The sequence below is a fragment of the Sus scrofa genome, chromosome 1 (genome assembly GCF_000003025.6).
Source record: "Sus scrofa isolate TJ Tabasco breed Duroc chromosome 1, Sscrofa11.1, whole genome shotgun sequence".
Classification (NCBI taxonomy): domain Eukaryota; kingdom Metazoa; phylum Chordata; class Mammalia; order Artiodactyla; family Suidae; genus Sus; species Sus scrofa.
The window spans coordinates 3,340,065-3,364,120 of NC_010443.5; the positions used below are offsets into that span (position 1 = coordinate 3,340,065).

At 45.5% G+C, this 24,056-nt stretch overlaps 1 protein-coding gene across 1 annotated transcript in view; it reads left to right on the forward strand.

Moving 5' to 3' along the window:
- PDE10A (phosphodiesterase 10A) overlaps positions 1-24,056 on the forward strand; it is a 273,819-nt gene that overhangs the window by 219,647 nt on the left and 30,116 nt on the right. Inside the window, 4 exon segments of the mRNA XM_021071805.1 lie at positions 11,402-11,544; positions 13,876-13,959; positions 15,395-15,545; positions 19,131-19,286. Coding sequence (XP_020927464.1) covers positions 11,402-11,544; positions 13,876-13,959; positions 15,395-15,545; positions 19,131-19,286 — 534 coding nt within the window.

The window sequence follows — 24,056 nt, forward strand, 5'->3', positions numbered from 1 at the left end:
GCATTTGTGAAGTGCACAGGCTGGCTGCTCTGTAGAGTGTTGTTATTTTGGTTTTATCTGGTGCTTCCTCAGGATTGTATTAAAGTCATTATCTTGACAGGAATATCACAGAACGCTGTGCTCTCGTGGCATCCACTGTGGGCAGGACGCACCCCATCCCTGGGGGTGGTGCTCTGTCCCTCTGCTAAGGAGGCCTCTGCGGGCTCAGACGTTCTCCCCTCCCTTTTCTCTGTTTGAGAAGAGAGTTTCCACCTTAGCCCTGACATCGGTTGGCACTCTCCCTCCCCGCTCCTTCTCTCTCCCTCCCTCTCCGTCTCTCTCTCTCTCTCTCTGTCCATAACTCCTTCTAGCACCACAGGCTCCTTCCAGCCACTTCCTCTCCCTCTTGGAACTTTGTTCTTTGACACTGAGAAACGTGGCTCCCGCTCTTCCGCATCGGTTTCATTCCTCCTTGTCGCTTTTATTCCCATGGAAGCCATGAGAATTGCTTTCCTTAAGGAGCAGGTGGGAGCAGGAAGAGTTTTATTATAGCAATTACTCTTAATCTGAACCCCGCCTGAGCTCAGATGCCAAAAAAATAGTGATAATTCTATCATCAAAAATTGTTTTTAATGTCTGTCAGCTGAAAATGTATTTAAGTCCACCCTTGGTATCTTATGAAAGCGTTAGAAATCACTGTTAGACCTCACTAACATCAGCAGTGTAACTTGCCTCTTTGTTTTCAGACGTTTTTGTCTTAGAGCAATTTGAGAAAGGGGTTATTTGAAACAGGCAACGGGAAACTTTGCTTGTAGGTAAGAGAATGTGCGAAAGTTGAGGAGGTGGAAATGGATCTTCTTAAAATCTACCCAAATTTCCATGTACCACTTGAAGGATGACTGGCTACATCCAAGAATGCGTGCCTATCGGTCTAAACACCGGGGAGCTGATTCAGCCGTGTTGTTAGAGAAGCTGGTCTGGGGGATTCAGAGCCTTCTAACCCACCGATCGTTGCATCAGGAAGCCTGAGCTTTGCCAAAACTAAATGATCATACCAAGCTAAAACAAGAAAAAGAACACTCCTGAAAAGCCGTGAGGAAGTTAACAGGCGTCCTGTTTACATTATTTAGGGTAACGGTGGTGGAGTAATTACATAGTGGAACGGCCTTGTAATTTGTATGATGCTGTGAAACCCTCCAAAATGATTTCCACTGTCCGGCAGTGATGGTGGCGCATGTGCCACAGGGGTGGCAGGTCACCTGGTGGCCAGCTCTGGGCATAAAACTCTCCAGGGTTGAGCAGACCCAGAGCTGGTTGCCTTGAAGGTACCTGTTGAAATCCAAATAATTCCGCTTCAGCTCTCTGTGGAGTTGTTACCATTTTTGAACTGCAGTATTGCTTCTCCTCGTGAAAGCTTATGAAAAATTACATGGTTTTGAACAGTTTCTACAACTCAAGGAGAGTACCAGCTTTGGGGCTGCCTCCTCCGGCTCTGAGCTTCTCTCCACTTCTTCCCTGGCCCCCAGGCTGAGGGGGCTTGGTACTGGGTTAGTTCGTGACTGTTCCAATTCAGAAAAAAGACCAATTTACAGGTCTTTTCAAAGCAACACTTGCTTTGTTGAAGTGAACATCCTTCTGAAGACAAAAGAAGAAGAAAACGGCTCCTGGGTCATGTCAGTTTCACGAAGCCTGCGGTTGGCTTCTTTCCAGGGCGCTTCTCAGCACCTTCCAAAGCTGACCCGAGGCCTCTGGGGACCCAGGCCTGAACTCCGGTCCTCACGCCGGCACTCACTTGGTGCTTCGTGGAGCAAGTCCGCTTTGCAGTTCTGAGCATTTTTCCCCCAAGCAGCCTGTGAAGAAGATGAGGAAAAACCCTCGCAGTAGGCTTTGTCCCAGCGGTTCATCAAATTGGTGGCTCCCCGCCGCTCCCTCCGTGTTCCCCTTGTTTCTGGAGCTTCTCCATGAATACTGATCAGATCACAGTTATGAAGAAACCTTGTGCAGATTGCAAGCCTCGTCCTCGCTGGCTGCTGAGTCGGGTCAAATGAATTGGTCCTGGGAAATTCTGAAACTGAATGCGATAATGTAACAGCCTAGTTTATGGTTCAGCTCAGCGGTCCTGTTAGGTTGAAAGGCCTGTCCAGGAGGCACATAAACCCGCAGTGCGTCTTTCGTCTTCTTTGGTTCATCTGTAGTTAAGTTCTCCCTTTGTTGGATTAAAGGGACACGTCTCCGACAATATCTCTTTTTTATTTTTAACCGATAGTTGATAGTATGTCACTGGAACAGTAAACCGCTGTACAAGACCGAGAGGTTTTTTTAATTCATTTTTTTAAAGTTTTCTTGAAGTGTAGTTGATTTACAAGGCTGCGGTCATTGCTGCTGTACAGCAAAGCGGTTCAGGTGTACATGTCCACACGTCCATCTCCCTCAGATTCTTTTCCCACACAGATCGTTACAGAATACTGGGTGGCGTTCCCTGTGCTGTACTGCGGGTCCGTGATGGCCATTCATTCCATAGACCTCCGTGTCCGTATGCCAGTCCCAGACCCCTGTCCAGCCCCCCACCCAGAGCCTTTTAAAACGAAAAGTCAGTTGATTTACTCATGCATATTGTGATTTTAAAGAATCAATTTGATATGATATAATAAGCTAACAAGATACTAATACCTGTTATATCTTTGCCTAGAAAAAAGGAGTCCTTGGAGAAGAGACTTGTGGCTGCCTGATGGGAGGGGGAGGGAGTGGGAGGGATCGGGAGCTTGGGCTTATCAGACACAACTTAGAATAGATTTACAAGGAGATCCTGCTGAGTAGCATTGAGAACTATGTCTAGATACTCATGTTGCAACAGAAGAAAGGGTGGGGGGAAAAATGTAATTGCAATGTATACATGTAAGGATAACCTGACCCCCTTGCTGTACAGTGGGAAAATAAAAAAAAATATTAAAAAAAATAAAAATAAAAATAAATAAATTCAGCTATCACTGTAAAAAAAAAAAAAAAGAAAAAGAAAAGAAAGAAAAAAGGAGTCCTTTAAAGCAGATTAGCTTTGTACATTTTGAGTAGAAAGAAATTTAGCATTAAAAGAGGATGGGAAAAAAATCGTTCCTAAAATGAAGCCATTTGGCTAGGGACAAATTTAATAAATGGCTCAACCTTTATTCATTCTTGAATTCAACAGCCAGCTATTAAGTACCACCTGTACTGGATGGTGAATATAAGATGGTTATAATATAAGAAGCACTCTTGTTTGATGTAACACCTACTCTGTTACAGGTACCGTTCCGGACACTTCACATACAAAAACTCATTTCATTAGTTCCGCAACAATCCTGAGTGAGGTTATTAAAAGCACCGCTTGAAATAGGAAAACATGGGCACGTGCAGTTTAAGTAATTTGTGAAAGGTTAACCCGGCAAGCATGTGGCAGAGCCACGGTCTGAATGCCTGTGTCTGGGAGCCCTCAATGAGCCACCCTTTGCTTCTTTTCAAGAAATTCAGCATCATCAGCACTTCTGCCTAGGATCTGGTCAAGGAAAAAAACCATTCCTTTGCATTTTGGTCCTGTGGTTTCCACAAATTAGAATAGCTTTGCAGGCAAAGAAGTCATGTGTCAAAGGCCATAATTTTGCAACAGTATATGTATGTATATATACACACATACATACATTTTTTAATTAAAAATAATCTACCAGGAGTTCCCTTCGTGGCTCAGCAGTTAACAAACGCAACGAGGATCCATGCGGATGCGGATTTGATCCCTGGCCTTTCTCAGTGGGTTAAGGATCTGGCCTTGCTGTGAGCTGTGGTGTAGGCTGGCAGCTGTAGCTCTGATTTGACCCCTAGCCTGGTAACTTCCATATGCTGCAGGTGCGGCCCTAAAAAACAAACAAACAAACAAAATATCTACCAACCCTGAACGCCTCTCCGCATCCATCCCGCTGCCTCCCTCTCCCCCCTTGGCAACCACGAGTCTGTTCTCTATGTCCTTGATTCTGTTTCTGTTTTGTGGATAGGTCCATCTGAGCCGTATTTTAGATTCCACATGTAAGTGATAGCATATGTCTTTGATATCTTTGGTATTTGTCTTTCTCTTTCTGATTTACTTCACTTAGTATGAGAATCTTTAGTGGCGTCCATGTTGCTGCAAATGGCATTAATTTGTCCCTTTTCATGACTGATGGCACGCCATTGTATATATGTCCACATCTTCTTCATCCATTCACCTGTCAGTGGACATCAATAGCATATTATTAATCGCCCAATTATTTTGTATCAACTCAGTTCTTAGGTAAATGTGTTGATTTAGCTTTGATCTCCTTTTTCTTGGATTTATTCATTCATCCATTAATATATTTATTTACTTGATTTTTGCTTATTTATTCAAATTCACCTGGATTTACTTCCCCTGTAGGAGCCTACGTGCCTAGGATGGTGTAACTTTCCAATTTAACCCAAGCGGTCATTGTTCCGGCCAGTTTTTTTGTTAGCTTATTCTTAAGTTGAAATTCTGGCAGGATGTCAGCAGTATAGGATTGGAAACTGCAACTGCATATGGTACAGTTTCAATTTTCACTCCTGGATGGATGTAGACGGCTTATATCCCACCCACACCCCCCAGAGATAGGCTCCTCCCTCCCTTATAGGGTCCTCAGCACAGAAGCCTCTCCCCTTATAGGTGCAGGGGCCCCTCTCTGCAGCCACAGCAGGTCTCTCATCCCACCCAGGCTTTCAAGTCCCAGAACCAGGAAGCACAGCCTCTGCTGGGTCTTATGTTCCTCTAGTCCCCACAGCGGCACTATTTTATGCTGCTAGAGGAATGGCATCAGGCGTCTTGTTCCTGGTTGTGGAGAGTGTGTCTGCACCTCAGGGTTTATCAAGAGGACCAAAGTGCTTTTCTTAATGACATCATCTAATACTACTGACAATCATATTGAAAGTTGGTACTTTAGCAAATGTTTTGTTGATTAAAAAATGTGAATGAATACACAATGGAATACTACTCAGCCATAAAAAAGGATGACATAATGCCATTTGCAGCAACATGGATGGAACTAGAGAATCTCATACTGAGTGAAATGAGCCAGAAAGACAAAGACAAATACCATATGATATCACTTATAACTGGAATCTAATATCCAGCACAAATGAACATCTCCTCAGAAAAGAAAATCATGGACTTGGAGAAGTGACTTGTGGTTGCCTGATGGGAGGGGGAGGGAGTGGGAGGGATCGGGAGCTTGGGCTTATCAGACACAACCTAGAATAGATTTATAAGGAGATCCTGCTGAATAGCATTGAGAACTATGTCTAGATACTCATGTCGCAACAGAAGAAAGGGTGGGGGAAAAAACTGTAACTGCAATGTATACATCTAAGGATGACCTGACCCCCTTGCTGTACAGTGGGAAAATAATAAAAAAAAAAAATGTGAATGAGTAGACAGGGGAGAAGAGCCCACAGTTTGTAATAGCTGAATGTCTGTCATTACATCTTAAGCTTTCCCAGAAGTTCAGTACATGCATCTCGCGGATTACCTGTACCTGTTGGATTTCTGGTAAAGCCAGCTCGCCAAACAAACACTTATTTGTAGTGTTGCTCAGTTTCTGTGGAGTACAGACCCCTCCCACACCCTCAGGCTCTGTGTAGCACACTGAGTACAGGCAGGTGTGTGCACATGTGCATAATCACACCTGGAGGGCAGGAGAGCACAGCACTGCCCTCAAGAACCCGTCACCAAACCAGGACCTGAAGCGGCCAGACCGAGCGGCACCAGTGCTGGCGTCCCTGGAAGATGAGTGGAAGGTCACTGCCAGCCGCACTGAGGGCCTGACAGCCACTCGCCGGAGCTCCTCCCAGCCCCCTATGTGTGTTGTCCACTGAGCTCTGTGTCCTTCTTGGTCAGGGGCTGCGTACCCACCGTCCGTGCTGGGAGGCCTGGGCACAGGGAACTAGGTAACTCACCTCACGGTGCAGGTTAGCGGTGCTGGAGAGGAGAGGCAGCTAGACAGAGGATCCAGAGTCTGGTCCTTAGTTGTCTTACTTTTAAGGGACTCAGGCCAAGCGTGAGCATGATCAGTATCAGGGCCACCATTTCTGAGCCGAGTGATGGGGGTCGTGGAGATAGGCCGCAAGAGAAACGTTCTCAAGCGTCAGTGACTATTCTTGTTTGCCGATAAGTAGGGATGCCATTGCAAGTTATAAATGGCTGTATTTTTACCAAACGGTGAGTTTCCAGTTCATCTTTCATCTGTCTTTGTCTTTTTTCGGTATCCTAGTGCCTAAGACGGACATGCCGTCAAAATAAATGGCAGCTGCCTCCCTAGCAGTCTCTTCTGGCTGGACCGTGAGTCCAAGATTAACTCCTTAGTTGTCATGGACAAATAATTTTTGCAAAATCAGCTTTAAAAGTTAACATAGTCCTCTATCTTCATTAATAATTGGCAGTAGAATGAATAAGGTAAAATAATTTACTAAGAATATCACAGTATGTTATTTTCTACTATTCTAATGAAAGTCATTTAGGAGTTCCCGTGGCGCAGCAGAAACGAATCCGACTAGGAACCTTGAGGTTGTGGGTTTGATCCCTGGCCTTGCTCAGTGCGTTAAGGATCTGGTGCTGCCGTGAGCTGTGGTGTAGGTCACAGATGCAGCTCAGATTTGGCATTGCTGTGGCTGTGGCATAGTCAGTGCCTACATCTCTGATTAGATCCTTAGCCTGGGAATCTCCACATGCTGCGGGTGCGGCCCTAAAAAGACAAAAAGACCAAAAAAAAAAAAAAAAAAAAGTCATTTAGAAAAGAGACTAAAGTAGCTATAAAATTTGCCAGGACTAATTACTTTTGGCCATAAAGTTAAAATTCATGTTACTTACCTATGCTGATTATAAAATAAAATAAAAATAAGTAAATAAATTTAATAATGTATGTATTTTCAAGCATAAATTTGTTAAAGTTATAGATACGTTTATGAACAAAAGTAATAATTAAAAATGTAATGTATTCTTTTTTTGTGGGGGGTTGGGCGGCACCTGTGGCATATGGAGCTTCCCAAGCTAGGGGTCAAATCAGAGCTGCAGCTGCCGGCCTACACCACAGCCACAGCCATGTGGGATCTGAGCTGCATCTGCATCTACACCACAGCTCATAGCAATGCCAGAGCCTTAACCCACTGAGCGAGGCCAGGGATGGAACCCACATCCTCAGGGGTACTAGTCCATCACAACCCACTGAGCCATGATGGGAACTTCTAATTGGAGGCCACAGGCTTATAAAATGACAAAAATTACTTAAATATTTTTCTGAGAAGCACACGAAGTAATGTATGCTAAGCACTTAGGGTGCCGTCTGTCACAGAGCGGGCGCTCAACCGTGTGAACGGCTGTGATAGCAACCACTGCACTGGTGCCTCACGTCGTCGCTTTTACCAGCTCCTCCCTCGTGGAATGACTGAGCGGCAGGTGTTGCCCACCTGCAGTAAATCCTCAGTAATCCTGCTGCTTGTTCGCCCTCCTACCAGAACCTAACAGTATCATCTTGAGTGGAAGGCAAGTGACAGTCCATTGAGGGACAGGAGGAAAGTGCAAGGACGTCCCTGGAGATCTGTTTTTAGTAAATGACATTAAAGAAACCCCATTTTCTTGACTGTTCATCCGTGGACGGAGCTTTCATCAAGTTCAAGCGACAGGTGGTTGTGTCTCGGCCCGGATGCAGTGTCCTGTGAAATACGGCAGCCTGTCCAGCCTGCACCAGAAGCCCAGTCCAGACCCCTCCTCAGCTGTGGTCAGAGAGGGGTTACTTAAAGCGGCCCCAAACCCTCGACGGTTCTGGAGACAGCTTTACGCTGTACAGTCATTCCCGTTGCGCTGCTTGTGACAAAGTTCTTGGAGTAGTTGTTGAATTCATTGGTTATGTGTCCATATTTCTTTCACAAAAAAGATAAAAACTCCAAATTTGCTGGTCTTTTCCGATGATGTTACTTAGAAGATATATTCAGAGAAATAACATCTAATTTGAACTTTCAAATTGCAAGTAACATTAACAGTGAATAGAGGGTAATTGTTTTCCAAATGAACTCATGCTGTGAAGAGAGCACTTTGCATCGTCATGTGACTATTTTGCGGAAATTTATGTCACAGACAAAATTACCACATACCTTTACAAAGACTGGAGCAAACTTATTTTTAAAAGCTTTACTGAGGTTCATAAATATACAATAAGCTGCACCCGTTTAGACTGTACAATTTGACAAGTGTCCATACCCACTTGAAACCATCACCACGTCGAGATGGCAGATGTATCCGTCACACCCACAAGTTTCCCTGTGAGCCTTTGTGATCCCTCCCGTGTAACCCCCCATCTCCTCTCCCCTTTCAGGTAGTCACTGATCTACTTTCTAAAAATTACTTTGCATTTTCTAGAATCATTTTATAGAACTGAAGTCATAAAATCTCTGTTCCTTTTTGTCTGGCTTTTTTCAATTAGCATAACTATTTTGAGACTCATCCCTGACACTGCATGTGTACATAGAGCATTCTTCTTTACTACCGACTATTCCATTGTGGGGATATACTATGAACTGTTTATTTTGCCACCTGCTGATGGACGTTTGAGTTATCGCTAGGTTTTGGCCGTTGCAAGTACAGCTGCAGTGAACATCTGTGCCCAGTCTCTGCATGAGCATGTGCTTTCCTCTTCTTTGAGTAAACACCTGGATGTGGAATGGCTGGGTCATGGTGGGACCATATTTACGAAACTGCCAAACTTCTTCCAAAGTGCTCGTGTGTGTTCCAGTTCCCCCGCATTTGCCATCTCTGTCTTCTTTGGTGAAGTATCTTCTCAAATCATTTGTTTGTGATTTTTTTTTTATTACTGAGTTTTGATAGGCCTTTATATATTCTAGATACAAGTCATTTACCAGATTGCTTATTGGCACATATTTTCTCCCAGTGTTTGGCTTGTCTTGTCATTCTCTTAACAGTCTCTATCTAAGAGCAGTTCATAATTTTGAAGAAGTCTAATTTATGAATTTTTCTATTTATGATGGTGTTGTTACTTAGCATTGTACCTAAGAAATATTTTCCTAACCTAACACCACAAAGATTTCCTCCTCTGTTGTCTCCTGGAAGTTTTCTAGTTTCAGGTTTCATTTAGGTGATGGCTTTTGAGTAAATGTTTACATATGGTGCAAAGTGAGTGTCAACATTCCTTGTGTATTTGCATCTGGTGTCCACCTGTCCCAGCACCTTTGTTGCGTGGATGCTTCCTTTGCCACCATCTTGCGTCTGTGCCTCTGTTGAAAACCAGCCGACCAGGTACACTTAGAAGAATGAAGTTCTGCTGAACTGACCCCGTATCATTTGAAGTGGGTTTCTTTATTCCTGGTATAGTCTTTGCTCTGAAATCCACTTTGTTTGATATTCATCCAGCCATTCTCATTTTCTCTGGACTGGTGTTAAGTGTTAAATATCTTTTCCAGCCTTTTGCTTTTACCCTTCCTGAGTCTTATTTTTAAGGTGGGATTCTTACCCAGCATGAGGTGGGTTTTGCTTTTCTATTCAGTCAGAAAATCTCTTCCTTTTAACGGGGTATTCAGACCAGGCGCATTTCATGTTTAGGTGTAAATTCACCACCCTGCTACTTGCTTTGTTTGTTCCACCTGTTCTTTATTTCCTTTCCCTCTTTATGTTCGTTTAAAGTGGAATGCTTTTTTAAAATGGTGCTTTGTGAAACAGCTTTCAACTTATTAAAATGTTCCCCTTGCAGAATTTCATTGAGTCATTGGTTTAGAACCTGTTTGGTAGGATGTGAAGATGCACCTGCTTGGTTTGCAAGGTTAGCTGATTGACATCAGGGAAGATGGAAAATTATCTGAATTTCAATCAGAAATATTAGTGATTAGGAAATACAACTGTAAGTGGGATGTTTAAGAATAGTCAATTTTGGAGTTCCCGTCGTGGCGCAGTGGTTAACGAATCCGACTGGGAACCATGAGGTTGCGGGTTCGGTCCCTGCCCTTGCTCAGTGGGTTAACGATCCGGCGTTGCCACGAGCTGTGCTGTAGGTTGCAGACGCGGCTCGGATCCCGAGTTGCTGTGGCTCTGGCGTAGGCCGATGGCTACAGCTCCGATTCAACCCCTAGCCTGGGAACCTCCATATGCCGCGGGAGCGGCCCAAGAAATAGCAACAACAACAACAACAACAAAAGACAAAAAGAGAAAAAAAAAAAAAGAATAGTCAATTTTATGTATATTCCTTTTAGATCCGCATACTTTTTTGGCATGTTTTTCTCAAATAGTACAGCTATTTCGAAGTAAATAAACCTGTAAGGTCATGATCTCACAAAGTAATAAAGGAAAAAACTTGACAGTTGATAACATACAGTTACAGTGCTTCATTTTAAAATGTGTAATTGTTTAATAAGGACAGGAGGAGTCTTGTTCACTAAGTACATACAAACAAGTATTTAAAAATATATACTCTTTATTTTTATCTTTTAAAATTTCTATTTAAAAATAAAAAATGAAATTTCTATTTTAGTTTACGTTTTCATTTCATTTTTTATTTTTTAAATAGAAATTTTAAAAGATAAAAGTAAAAAGTATATATTTTTAAAATACTTGTTTTATAATATAAACAACGTATTAGCACAATATGTTGCATATAATTGTTAAAGGAATATACATTTCTTACGTATGCATCTCCAACTTTATTTTAGCAGTGAAGAACTTTACAATCAAACATTTTTCAAGCTCCATAGACTAGAGGATTTTGAGATCACCAGGAATTAAGCTAATTTTCTTTGGCTGCACCTGCGACTTGTGGAAGTTCTCAAGCCAGGGACCGAACCCATACCGCAGTTTTGACCTGCACCGCAGCTGGGGCAACACCAGAGCCTTAACCTGCTGAACCACAGGAGGACCTCCTAAGCTAAATATTTTTAACAGCAGACCTAGAAAAGATACCTTAACTCTTCACCTATTTAGTCTCTATCGTAATCTGCCGGGGCTGATACAGCAAAATATTGTGGACCAGGTAGCTCATGAACCATAGACATTTATTTCTGTTCTGGAGGCTGGGAGTCCAAGAATAAGGTGCCATCAGATAAATACCATGTACTCTCACTAAGCAGAGGTAATGTCTGATAAAAAGACATTTGAATGTAGAAAAATCTAATAAAATATGCACAAGACAAAAAAAAGACATTTGAGCCAGAATTTATGTCTTCTAAAAACGGTGACACAATTTTTAAAAGCTATTTGTGTTTTCAGAGTTTCAAATATGTTTACTGCATGTGAAAATACATAATAATAGTAGTTCATGGATAGTAATAGCTCTAATTCTTTTATACCAACTTCTGAACTTTAATGGCAAAATGACTTAAACATTATTGGTGTTTCCCGCCTTGATGTGCTTTCCAGATGTATCATAGAATCCGCCACTCGGAGTGCATTTACCGGGTCACCATGGAGAAGCTGTCCTACCACAGCATTTGCACCGCGGAAGAGTGGCAAGGCCTCATGCGCTTCAACCTTCCCGTCCGTCTTTGCAAGGAGATTGAATTGTAAGCGTTTGGTCTTAGCAGTTTCTTCAGGAAGAGATTTTAACTTTGATTGAATTTAAAATGAAATGGCTTACAGAATTGGAAACATAAATATCATATAACGTGTGGTTTCTTGTGTTGCCGTTTTCTTCCCCTTCTAAGGAAGGAAGGGCCAGGTCTTTTTATCTTAAAAAAAAAAAAAAAAAAAAAGTCTGGGAGTTCCCATTGTGGCTCAGTGGTTAACAAACCCAACTAGTATCCAGGAGGACGCAGGTTCGATCCCTGGCCTTGCTCAGTGGGTTAAGCATCCTGTGTTGCTGTGAGCTGTGGTGTAGGTCACAGATGCAGCTCGGGTCCTGTGTTGCTATGGCTGTGGGGTCTGGGAACCTCCATATGCTGCAGCTGTGGCCCTAAAAAGCCAAAAGCCAAACAAAATCTGAACACCATTTTGAAATGCCTTAACCAAAAAGTTAGCTTTTCTCGTTGGTCTTTTGCACACTTCGTACCATGTAAATGGCATTTGGTATCAGATATTTGAAAGTTCTCATTTCCGTGTAGTTTTAAATTTACAACTTGAATTTGAGGATTTAGTAATAAATAGTTCAACTTTCAGGCTTTGTTTCTAATCCTATGCTAATATATTTGTTATCGGTGCTTGGACTTGCTCTTTGGAAGTGCAAGCTAATAGTACTGAACTACAGAAAAAAATGTTTGAAAGTGATCCAGAGCCGATCTTTGTTTGTAATTGGAAGTAGAGTATTGTTACTCCGTTAAACAAGGAGGCCCTTAGACTAATGGGACTCCGAATACCCACATGGACTAGCAAGCATTCCCAGATCGAAAGCCGTACATGCCCCAAGGTCAAAAGATGGAAATGCTAAGGACAGCCACTCTGAACAGCTAATTAAGCTGCGGCCAATCAAGTAATGTCTCTTCTGTGCACCTTCTCTGTGGAAGTCTTTTGCCTGGTTCCTGTCCACAGAGCACTTCTAATCTCTCTAAGTTGATGCTGCCCTATTCAAATGGATTTTTGCTCAAATAGAAGATTTTTAATATGTCTCAGCTTATCTGCATATACATCGACTGTATTGTAATGTAATAAGAAATCTATGACTGTGGTCTTTGTACCTAGTTCCTGGCACAGAGCTCCTTTTACCTTTATAATTTCCCGAGTGAATTGGGTGAGAGATGGAGCTTTTGTTGTTCATATAAAACTTCTGTCAACCCCCTGAGAGTTTTTACTAGCACCTGACTCTGGGAGAATGAGAGCTGGTTGCTGGAGAGACCAGATTTGATTAGAGGCTGGGGATCAAGTTGATCACCAGCCACCAACGATTCAATCAACCATACCTCCGTAGAGGGCCCTCCAAAAGACCCTAACCAAGGTTGGTAAATGGTTCAGGTGCTAGGAAGGGCGGGGGAGGCCCTCCGAGGAGCCTGGGAGCTCCACAACCCTTCCCGCCATCTGGCCCCTCGCAGCATCCCCTCCACTCGCTGCCCCTGAGTTGCAGCCCTGGGAAGAAGCCTGGTAAACCGGTAAGAGTGAGGCAAGTGTCTCTGAGTTCTGGAGCTGTTCTCCTGTATGATCTGACCCAAGGAGCGGGTTGCGGGGACTTCTGATCTACAGCCCATAGCTTAGACGGGTCGGTGGCCTGGACTTGAGGTTGGCATCTAAAGTGGTGCCAGTCTTGTGGGGCTGAGCCCTTAACCTCTGGGGTCTGCATTAGTGTCAGAATTGAATCGATCATAGGAAATCAGTTGGGGTCTGCAGGAGAATCGCTTGGTGTGGAAATCTCACATATTTGGTGTCAAAAATGTTGTAACTGGAGGAAAATGGTTTCTTTAAATATTTTACCACTATGTTTATTTGGGCTAAATGTTAGTAACTAAATTAGCATATTGAAATAGGTACTAGTTTTGGATGTTGCTATTTATTAAATTTTTCTCTGGATTAACATAGGAGAGAGAATAATTTTCAACTCTGAAAAAAAGTCAGATAAGATTTCCCCCCTTATCTATGGGTTGTGTCGTATCTGTATAGTATATTCATAATGAAGGTCCTTGGTACGTTTTCATTGCTGTGATAACAACCACAACGTCCTTTTTTTTTCAGAGATTATTTAATAGACGATTAAGCAGTGGCTTACGTCTTGGACTAAGTTCCCCAGAGAATGTATGGAATTTCCTCTTGGAAATCTTTGAATGCAGCAGAGTTGTGTCTGAGAGCGCCGAACTTCCAGTATTCTTGTAGTTTCTTGATAGGCGAAAAGTTAAATTACTTTCTTTACTAGTTACTATGTTTGTCCTAATTAATTACATTTTCCAATAAACTATGCTGTCTTCTTATTTCAGGTTCCACTTCGACATTGGTCCTTTTGAAAACATGTGGCCTGGAATTTTTGTCTATATGGTTCATCGCTCCTGTGGGACAGCCTGGTATGTGTGACCCAGTAATATGACCTCTTTCTCCCCATACTTAAATGCCTCGCCACTTTCTTGGTGAAGAACTACCTTAAAATATGCCGTATATAAGTTGATTTTTCTAAATATTTAGATTTTAAAAGGCTAAGATGATTGGACAAATGCACAGCCTCTTTAAGATTCGCTCAGAGGCTGCCCCTTGGTTAGCAGCACCCGTTGCTCATAAGAATATACGCGTAACTGAAAGAGACTGGGGTTACTTTGTAACTGCGGTTACACTTCCATACGGTATTTAGGAGTGTTTGGGGATGTATGCATCCATTTAGCATCACCTTTCACCTTATGGACTCTATCAGTTACAGCAGATGTCAAAGAAGCAAGTCTCCTTTTCAGAATCTAGTGCTTTGTTGGTAAGAATGTTTTTCTTGCCCTTTTAATGCAAATCTCCCTCCTGTCACTGTGGCCTGTCCTAGAGATCTTTCATGACTTTATAGCTGTGGTTTTTTTTTCCTTAATATATACACCTTAAACACGTAGTTAAAATGCAAGGAATAATTTCCCTTTTCTCTTTTTTTCCTAATTTAATCATTAAGTGACTGTAGAAGCCCTTTGTTTCTTTAGAACTAAAGTGTTCCTTCTAGAGTGACATTTATAACTTATTATTTCAAATGGATGCACACAGGATAACTAATGTCATTTATTTCTCAGGCAGCAAAAAATGAGAGTTTGACCAGTTAAAACGCTTAAAATGACACCTTATACTTCAGAGACTTGAGAAAATTTTCAGTTGGGAAAAATAGAGGTTAAATGTATTTAGAGGCTGTATGAACTCTTTATCTCGTTGGTATTTCAGGGAGCCCTGTTTACATTGATATGCTTTTGTCTCAAGCTGCCTGAAATCCATCGAGAGAGTTGGCAGGGCTTTAACTAAGTCTGACCACGTGATAAATATACAAATGGGTAAGCACACAGTATAATGAAAATGTAGCTCATAATCTTCCGTGGACTTGTCAGGATGTGGACAAGGTCCTTTGCCCCAAATGAATCATCGGAGCGCCCCATCGTATCTGAGTGTGCTTTTTGGAAAAACTCAGCGGGAGATGCCCCTGAGCAGGAGGAAGCTCTGGGGGTGTCTGCCGCACACCAGGGGACGGGGCAGCGCCTGAACGGCGGGGAAGGGTGTGCGTTCCTGGAGGGTAATGAACAGCAGGCTGTTTCCGGGGGTTTGCTCCCCGGTGGGCCAGTTGCTTCATCAGAGCAGGTGCGTCAGGCTGTCTTCCTCGCCTAACTGGCCGCAGAAATAGCAGGGCAGAGCTGGGCGAGGCCCGTGCTCCTGCGTTCAGCCACGGAAACCTTCTCCCCGGGGGCAGGCGTGTGTCTAAACCAGAGGTGTCTCCTGCCCCGTCCCGGCGCGTCACCGGTTCTGTCGTGACGTTTTCTTTCCTTACAGCTTTGAGCTTGAAAAGCTGTGTCGTTTTATCATGTCTGTGAAGAAGAACTATCGTCGGGTTCCTTACCACAACTGGAAGCACGCGGTCACGGTGGCACACTGCATGTACGCCATCCTCCAGAACAACCACGGGCTCTTCACCGACCTCGAGGTGGGTGTGCCCTCCCTTGCCCATTTCAGACCGGAGTGGACGGAAACTCTCTGTCTGGAGCACATCTCTGATGGAGTTATGGGACGTGTTACTCCAGGACAGATCTTGGTTCAAGAAATTCATAGAAACATGCCTTTTAAATGACTCCACCCAAGCGTTTTGCCTATTATTTTGTTTAAGAAATGTAGATACAGAAATGGCAACTTCACCAAAATGTCCCGTGGCGGAACACTAATTTTGGTAGTCTGTCTTGCCTGTCGAAGCTGAAGTCTTCTGAAAGGTTGTAAACAAAGTGAATTGTTCTCTTTGCCCTTACGCCCTGGGTAAGGTAGACATTCCCTACTCATTTGAGAACTCAGAGCATTAAATACAACGAAAACATAAATGCCTATTTGAGCTCCTCTAGCATAAGGGGACAGGGCTCAGGAATGTCACAGTCATTTACCAGAGTGTGCATGCCTAGAGTTGGTGACACACCCAGAGAAGATCTGGGGACGCCTCGTCTGTTCCTGCACTCTGCCGTCAACCCCTTTCTTGAAGCCCACCCCAGTGCTGGGTGATGGGAGCGCCTTCACCCCAGTCCTGTTGGTCCCAGGTGGGCTGGCCTGACAGGCACGTGTGTCCTCTGCCCACAGGGTCCCAGGGGTGCCCGCGAAAGCCCCAACTCCAATCCCCGCTTCTCTCCTCCTTTGTAAAACTGGTGTCCTGCTTCAGGACATGTGACCCTGCAGAGAAAGGGAGCGGACACCTCTGTAACAAAGAAACTGTGTTTCGCCACAGGTCCCATTCACTCTAGAACCCAGTGCTCCTCGAAGGTCCAGCCCTGTCCTTTTTCCATCCTGTCAGACCAAATTCACAATTTGGGTGGGAAACTTTGAAGACAGCATTTTAGAAAACAAAAAATTTTAAAGGAGGAGTCAAAAATGTTCCTTTTTTATTAATAATTTTTAGGTGGGGCTTAGTCCAATAAATAATTTATTATTTGTCACACACACCCACAAAAAAAGATGAAATTTATTCTGATTTCATGTAAATTTTTCTAAACAATTTCCCATTCCATTGAACCCCCCCCTTTTTTTTTGAGAATTTCAGTATTTCTCCATTCAGTTCCTTTTAAGAAAGCAGTTTCATTATCTTCTTTGCTAAAAGATAGATAGCCTGTAAGTTTGAGAACTATGGAGACTATACTTTCAAATCACATTAAAATTTATATTCGAAAATGGAAAATTTTAAGGTAAATAAGAAAAATTGTTTCTTTATATTGACTCATTTAAGTTCCTGGTTCATTTCTAGAATCTCATTATGTTTCTCAAAAACTCAGGTCTTTTTAGCTAAAAATAATCCCCAAGGAGTTCCCGTCGTGGCGCAGTGGTTATCGAATCCAACTAGGAACCACGAGGTTGCGGGTTTGATCCCTGGCCTCGCTCAGTGGGTTAAGGATCCGGTGTTGCCGTGAGCTGTGGCGTAGGTTGCAGACGCAGCTCGGATCCTGAGTGGCTGTGGCTGTGGTGTAGGCCGGCAGCTACAGCTCTGATTAGACCCCTAGCCTGGGAACCTCCATACGCCATGGGAGCAGCCCTAGAAAAGGCAAAAAGACAAATAAATAAATAAATAAAATAAAAATAATCCCCAAATAACATACACAAATATTTACAATACATTTTATAACAAGGATATTTAGTCTATAATAGAGTGTTAGAAATTATTATTTGGTCTTGTTAAAGGAAAATGTTAACAGTAATATTTTGCAAATTATTTTCAGATGCTTGATTTTGACATTTAGCAAAACTATTGAACATCAATGAAAATGAAATCGATTTTAAAATTAGAAAGCTTTTATCCGTTGTGTAAGATTTTAAAACCTTGAGATTTCTTACCAGATTCATTATCGTTGACACAGCAGCATAAAATATGGGAACAGCCCCCAAATAAAATGACCCTCAGAATTCAGTTGTCTTAAGGCCTCTGAACACGTAGGACGGATCCCTTGCAAATGTCTTCAGTTGAGGGGCTGGTGTCTGGGAGACCCTTCAGCCCGAGAAAGCGGTACTGCTCAGGGCAGGGGACAGGGGTAGGGCGCACAGACGCAGATATACCTGGAGGGCTGTGTGCAGACCCCCCGCCCTCACCCCCTCTCCAGTGATTCACCCGGCTCCTCCCCGGAGCCCGTCCTTCCACCTGGCCTTGACTCCAGGACGTCTCCTGCGGGTCCTTCCTCCCTCTCGGACCCTGCGCACGTGGCCTGCGCTGTTACCTGCACCCGGGCCTCCCTCCCTCTGCCTCTCCTGAGCTCTGGGCCCTTCTTTGCCGCAGGCCCCGCAGGGTTGCTGTACTGGCTGCCTCCTGCTCCTCCCTCCTTTTTTCTCTGAAACCAGAAGATTCACTGGTCCAGGTGCCTTTCCGGGTCCGAGGGCCGGGGCTCAGTTTTCTTCTCTGAGCCGCTGCCCCCGCGGGGCTCCCGGGAGGGACCCCAGCACTTAGATTCCTGAGCTTGGCGCCGCCTGCTCCCCCTGCCCCGCGCCCATCTCGGGGACCAGGGCCCTGCAGTGCCCGAGGCGGAGAGCAGGGCAGCGGTGCTGCCTCCTCCCTGGCCACCCCGCTCCTTTTCTCACACCCAGCCTGTCCCAAAGTCCTGCAGAATCAGCTCAGAATCCTGTCTCCTGAGCCGCCGTGGCCCTGCCTCTGCTCTAAGCTTCTGTTACCTTTTGCCTGACTCACCAGAAGGCCTCCTTACTGGCCTCTCTTACCCTCCTGGAGTCTGCTCGCCACTGGGGCAGCCTGGGGATCTTCAAACATCACTCCTCTGCTGACAGCCCATCTCCGGTCCCTGGTTGGCACGTAATAGCAGACCTTCACCCGGTCCCTGGTTGGCATGTAATAGCAGACCTTCACCCGGCCCCGCCTGCCCTTCTTCTCTGCTCTCCTCTCCCCCCGGCCCTGCAGCGGGTGGCGCTGGCCCATCGCGGGGCTCTCGGGCAGGCTCCCCGTGAGGCCGCCTGTGCTCCCCGCCTCCGGGCACCTGCTTCTCCCCGCGCCTGCAGCTGTGCTCACTCCGCCTTCTCCAGGGGCCCGTCTAACTGCGGCCTTGGGCACACGACCCGCCTCGCCTCAGTCCTCTTCGCCTGTTCTGCGCTTTCTCTTTCTCAATACAATTTGCCATTTTTCACAGGCCTTACTTGTTATATCCTTTTTTTTATAATGACAACCACGTTGTTAAAATTTAACGTTGAATAGACTTTTGAATGAAGAACTGAAATGTTCCCTCCTTTTGCAGATTTGCTTTCTCTGTAATTCTTTGGAACATTTGCTTCAATTTGCTCTAATTCGATACCACCTACACTTTTCTCAGACTTGGACAGGAAAACTCGAGTCGTTTGATTGTCAGCTTCATAAGCGGAAAAACAAAGAAACTGATCTAAAAAAAAAAAAAAAAAAAAGGGAGTGAGGTTCTCTGGACCCGAGAGACTCACAAGGACCTTGGCCGTGTCAGTGACCGTGTCGCTGTGTGTGCGATGCGAGGCTGTAAGCGGCCTCAGGTCCCGTTTCTTTGTTTTGAACGTCTCTGTACTGTCCTGTCTCTTTAAGCGCAAAGGACTGCTAATCGCGTGTCTGTGCCACGACCTGGACCACAGGGGCTTCAGCAACAGCTACCTGCAGAAATTCGACCACCCCCTGGCCGCTCTCTACTCCACGTCCACCATGGAGCAGCACCACTTCTCCCAGACCGTGTCCATCCTCCAGGTGAGGCCACCCAGGGCCCCGCACGGCCGCCGCCTTCCAAGAGCGTCTCAGGGCTGATGAGAAAAACAGGGGTGCTCTCATGGCTTCCTTCAAAAACAGCAGCTGTATTTATCAGAGAATCTCTTACTCAGAGTCATCCTTAGATAATGATTTTTTAAGAAAGACCTTTTTAAAGATTTATATATATTTTGCAGTCACGTTAGATTTTTAAGTGCATTATATCCTAAGTCAAAGTTTGTTTCACAGAGTTAATTTAACTTATGTGATTGTCATATTCTTGAACCAGAATGTGTTGGACAACAATCTTGAAAGTTAGGCAGGTAATATTTTAAGTGCATTGAAATTATTTTGCTTTTTCTCTTGCGTGGGTTTTTTTTTTTTTTTTTTTTTTGTCTTATTTTTTAGGGCCGCACCTGCAGCATATGAACGTTCCCAGGCTAGGGATCAAATCGGAGCTGCAGCTGCCGGCCTACCCCACAGCTCACGGCAACGCCAGATCCTTAAGCCACTGAGGGAGGCCAGGGATGGAACCCACAACCTGGTGGATCCTGGTCGGGTTTGTTAACCGCTGCGCCGCAACAGGGTCTCCTCTCCGGTGTGTTTTTAAGTTTCATTTTATTGCTTTTAAGGTGTCGTTAGTGACTGATGTAGACACCGACAGTCACGTCACCGCCACACATGCTCCCTCGTCACTTAAACCCTTCTCCTCAAACTCACCCTAGCAAAGTGCCCGTTAGCTCACAATGGTCTGGTTTCCGTCACGGGTAATTGTTTAAGCTTAGATCTGAGTTTGACTTAAGAATAGTGGCCCCTATTTCTTCCTCTCCCTGTCAGCCTCTCAAAGTAGGAAGAGAAGTCTCCTTAGGCTTCTGATGACGTGTCTGCAGGAAGGAGTTTGCATTTCGGGTTGTGTACAGCAAAGCCCCGCAGCGACTTCAGCAGCCCCGGGCTGTTGGCACCTTGCAGAGCAGGAAGGTGTTTGCCCCTTGGTGCATTTTCCTCCCTCAGCAGCCCAGGCCGCCCTCCGACCACCGGGCTTGTTCTCCTCTCCACAGCTTCTCTCCTCCCTTGTCCTCACTGCCCCAGTGGTGGGTACCACGCTGCACTCCAGTCTTTCCCAAACCCGGCAAAGTTTACCTGTCGGGACCCTTTGCCTCAGGACCGCGCAGGTAAAGGAGGAGCTTAGGGCAGCGCAGGTGCTCCTCTGAGGCCCTGCTGGTCGGGAGGGAGAGGCCTGCTGGAGAGGAGCTGCTGCGGTCATCTCCAGGCTGCATCCAGCAGGGGCTGAGTGTCCCACCTGCTCACGGGCTGGTTCTGCCCCTGAAAGCCGTAGGTGGTCACCATCCCCGCGGGTCCCTTGGCACCAGTACCTTGTGTATGTTTGTAAGGCTGTGTGTATGGGTGGGTGGAGGTTGGATGGATGGACACATACATACGTACCCAGCAATTTAAGCTGGATGAAAAGGGTGTGTGTGTGGGGTGTGTATGTGTGTGTGTGGAATTTAGATGTGTGTACCCATATAGGTATGTGTGTGTGATATATACATACCCATGTGTATATACTTTGAAACGTGCTTTTTTGTAAACACTATAAAACTTCCTGACAGTTGTATCCACTTTGCCCTTGCTCATCACGTGAGGCTGCTTGTTGGTACAGGAAGACTGGCAAATGCCAGAGATGACATCAGGATGCTTCACTGGGAACAACAAGGACTCACTGAATCCCACGTGCATCCTCTGTCCTAAGTGAACTTGTACGTTTGACTATGACAACATTTCTGGCAGTTTCATCTGCAAACGAATTTTAATAGCCTTCGTTAAGTTTTTTTGGAAAACCTATTTTAAATATAATGGAATTGTTTTGAAAAAGGCCAGGATTGCAAAGAACGTTGCTGCTGGATGGAATAAAACATGGACTGTGTGATGCAGCCGTGATACAGAGCAGGTGGGGTGGAGAGCTTGGACCCAGCCAAGGGCGGCTTCCAGCCAGGCAGACTGCCCCACATGCTGCCTGCCATCCAGCACCAAGGAGGTGCCAGGGCTAGTCTTGTCTTCCAAACCCCCCACAAGGTGGGGGCTCCGTGTTACGTAACCACCGTCAGAGCATTGCCCCTGGAACTCAAGGCAGCGAGTTAAGTTCCATGAAGCTGTCGGCATCCACAGAGTTGCTGGAGGAGAGCTAGGTTCCAGGTCCTCGAGGAGGGATTTCAGCTCCTGGTGAGGCGAGGAAGAGGGCACATGGGTTCCTCTGTCCCTAGGGAAGGGAAGATACGCAGTAGATTTCCAGAACAGAAAGCTGGGTAGGAGAACCGGGCATGGCCGCAGATGCAGGGGACAAGCCCACCGGTTGAAAACGGAACTCGCATCTGGTTTGCCCTCCTGTGTGAGCTGTGACCGGGGAAGCAGCGGGGCCCATCTCCATGGCAGGGCGCTTCGGGAGGGTTTCCTTAGCTTTCTGTACGCTGCTCATTTTGCAGATGCTCATGATACTTCTCTGATAACAAAAGTGTAAGTCGCTGCCCCTCCAGTACCGACCCCTTCCTCGGGGGAGGAAGGGCTGTGTCCCACCTCTGCCCTCACGTGGATCTTCTCGCAGTGCCACCTGGCCCGCCCTCTGCATTCCCAGCTATCCCCGAGGCTGTGGTCCCCACACCTCTGTGTCTGATCCAGACACGGGGGCGCAGTAAGAGTCTGTTTCCAAACCCCTTGAACTGGGCATTCAGTGCAGCCAAAACGGTTCCCATGATCTTACACATTCTGTGGTGGCGCCTCTGTCACCCACGGAGGGGGTCAGTGACCCTGTCAGAGTCGTCCCCCGCCCCCACCCCACCTCCAGTCACCAGGTCCTGCCAGTTTTGTCAGGACACCTCCAGACTTGACCACCTGAGGGGACATCCCTGGGGAATAGTAAAAACGTCAACATCCAGGCCCTAGAACGGGACGGAACAATGTGTCGTCCCATCACACAGACCCCTCTGACGGCTCTGACCGTCCAGTGCTCACCGCAGCGACCGGCTTCCCCCCTGCCCTCTGCTCTCAGCCTGGCCTCTCAGAGAACGGAGACGATGGTTAGCGACTGCTCCTCCTCGGGCTCTGCAAAGCTGAGCACGTGTGTGTGGGGGTGTGTGTCACGGTCTTGTTAACCCGAATGCGGAGTTCCAGTGCGGTTGCCATGGTTACTTGTCTCTAATCTGGGCAACTGGGGGAGCATGGGGAAGAGTCCCCTGTGTGACCGTCAGCAAGCAGAGAACGAGAAAACGTTGACAAGCCAGCATCAGTCCAGTCGGGGCAGACACAGACCCCCTCGTGGTACAGGGGCATCGAGAGGCAGCTGGCGTTCACGCCAGCCTCCGCCTGGTCGCTGCGAGGAGGCAGAGGGCGGTTCCCCACTGAGTGGGCAGCGGGGAGGCGGTTAAGTCAGGAATGAAGGAAGGGGAGGGATCGGAGCATCGGAGAAAAGAGAAGCCACATTCGTATCTTTTGCTGAGCTGCTCACTGGCTCCACGCGGGGCGTCAGGACAGATCCCGAAGACTGGCCCGTGGCTGCGTATGGGAGCCTTCAGGAGAAAACAGACCAATTAGGAATAATTCTATTCATTGTTAAGAAAAATTTCTCATTGTTCCATTAATCTTAAATTATCTTTTTTTTTTTTTTTTTACTCTTTAGGGCCACACCTGTGGCACACGGAGGTTCCCAGGCTAGGGGTCAAATTGGAGCTGTAGCTGCCAGCCTACACCACAGCCACAGCAATGCTAGATCCCTAACCCACTGAGCGAGGCCAGGGATCAAACCCGCATCCTCATGGATACTAGTCGGGTTTGTTATCCACTGAGCCATGAAGGGAACTCCCTAATCTTGAATTATCTAGTGGTTTTGAAATATGTTTGGATTTTTAAAAAGTTATGTTTATCCCAATACTTTGGGATCTCATGATATTTTTATTACCTTTTATAGCAGTAGCATTTTTGTGACACAGTAAAATCATTCTTCTAATTCATCTGAATGTTGTACTTATACTCAACACTGTCCCTGCTAATAAACTAAGTAAAATATATTAGTTTATTACAGAGTATTACAGAGGTTAGCTTAAATCTGTCCTTTTCTTTTCTTTTTTTCCCTTTGCCTTTTAGGGCCGCACCCGCAGCATGTGAAGGTTCCCAGGCTAGGGGTCGAATTGGAGCTGTGGCTGCCAGCCTGCACCAGAGCCACAGCAAGGCCATACCCGAGCTGTGTCTGCAACCTACACCACAGTTCACGGCAACACCGGATCCTTAACCCACTGAGCAAGGCCAGGGATCAAACCCACAGTCTCATGGTTCCTAGTCGGATTCGTTAACCTCTGAGCCACGACAGGAACTCCTAAATCTGCCTTTTTCTACAGACATTCTAAATAGATAGAGATGGTCTTTGGTGGTCAAATTCACTTCTGGGCACATCTGTGTGGTTGTTAGCTTGTTTCTCCCTCTGCCTTCACTCGACTGCAGAAGTTACACTGGAAGATTTTATCATCGTCGTCACAGAAATCATTTTCTCATTTACCAGGTATTTCCTATAAACCACACACTTAAGAATTGTGCTCTTATTAGTGCATTTGATCTTTATGCTATCCTGTGAGACAGATATTATTATTCATTTCCATTTTACAGATAAGAGCAATGAACATCAAACAGGTTCACTTGCTCATTGTCACACAGCCAGCACGTGGCAAAGGATATTTATTAAACATTAGAGTTTGACTCCAAAATATGTGTTCTTAATTACTCTACTCT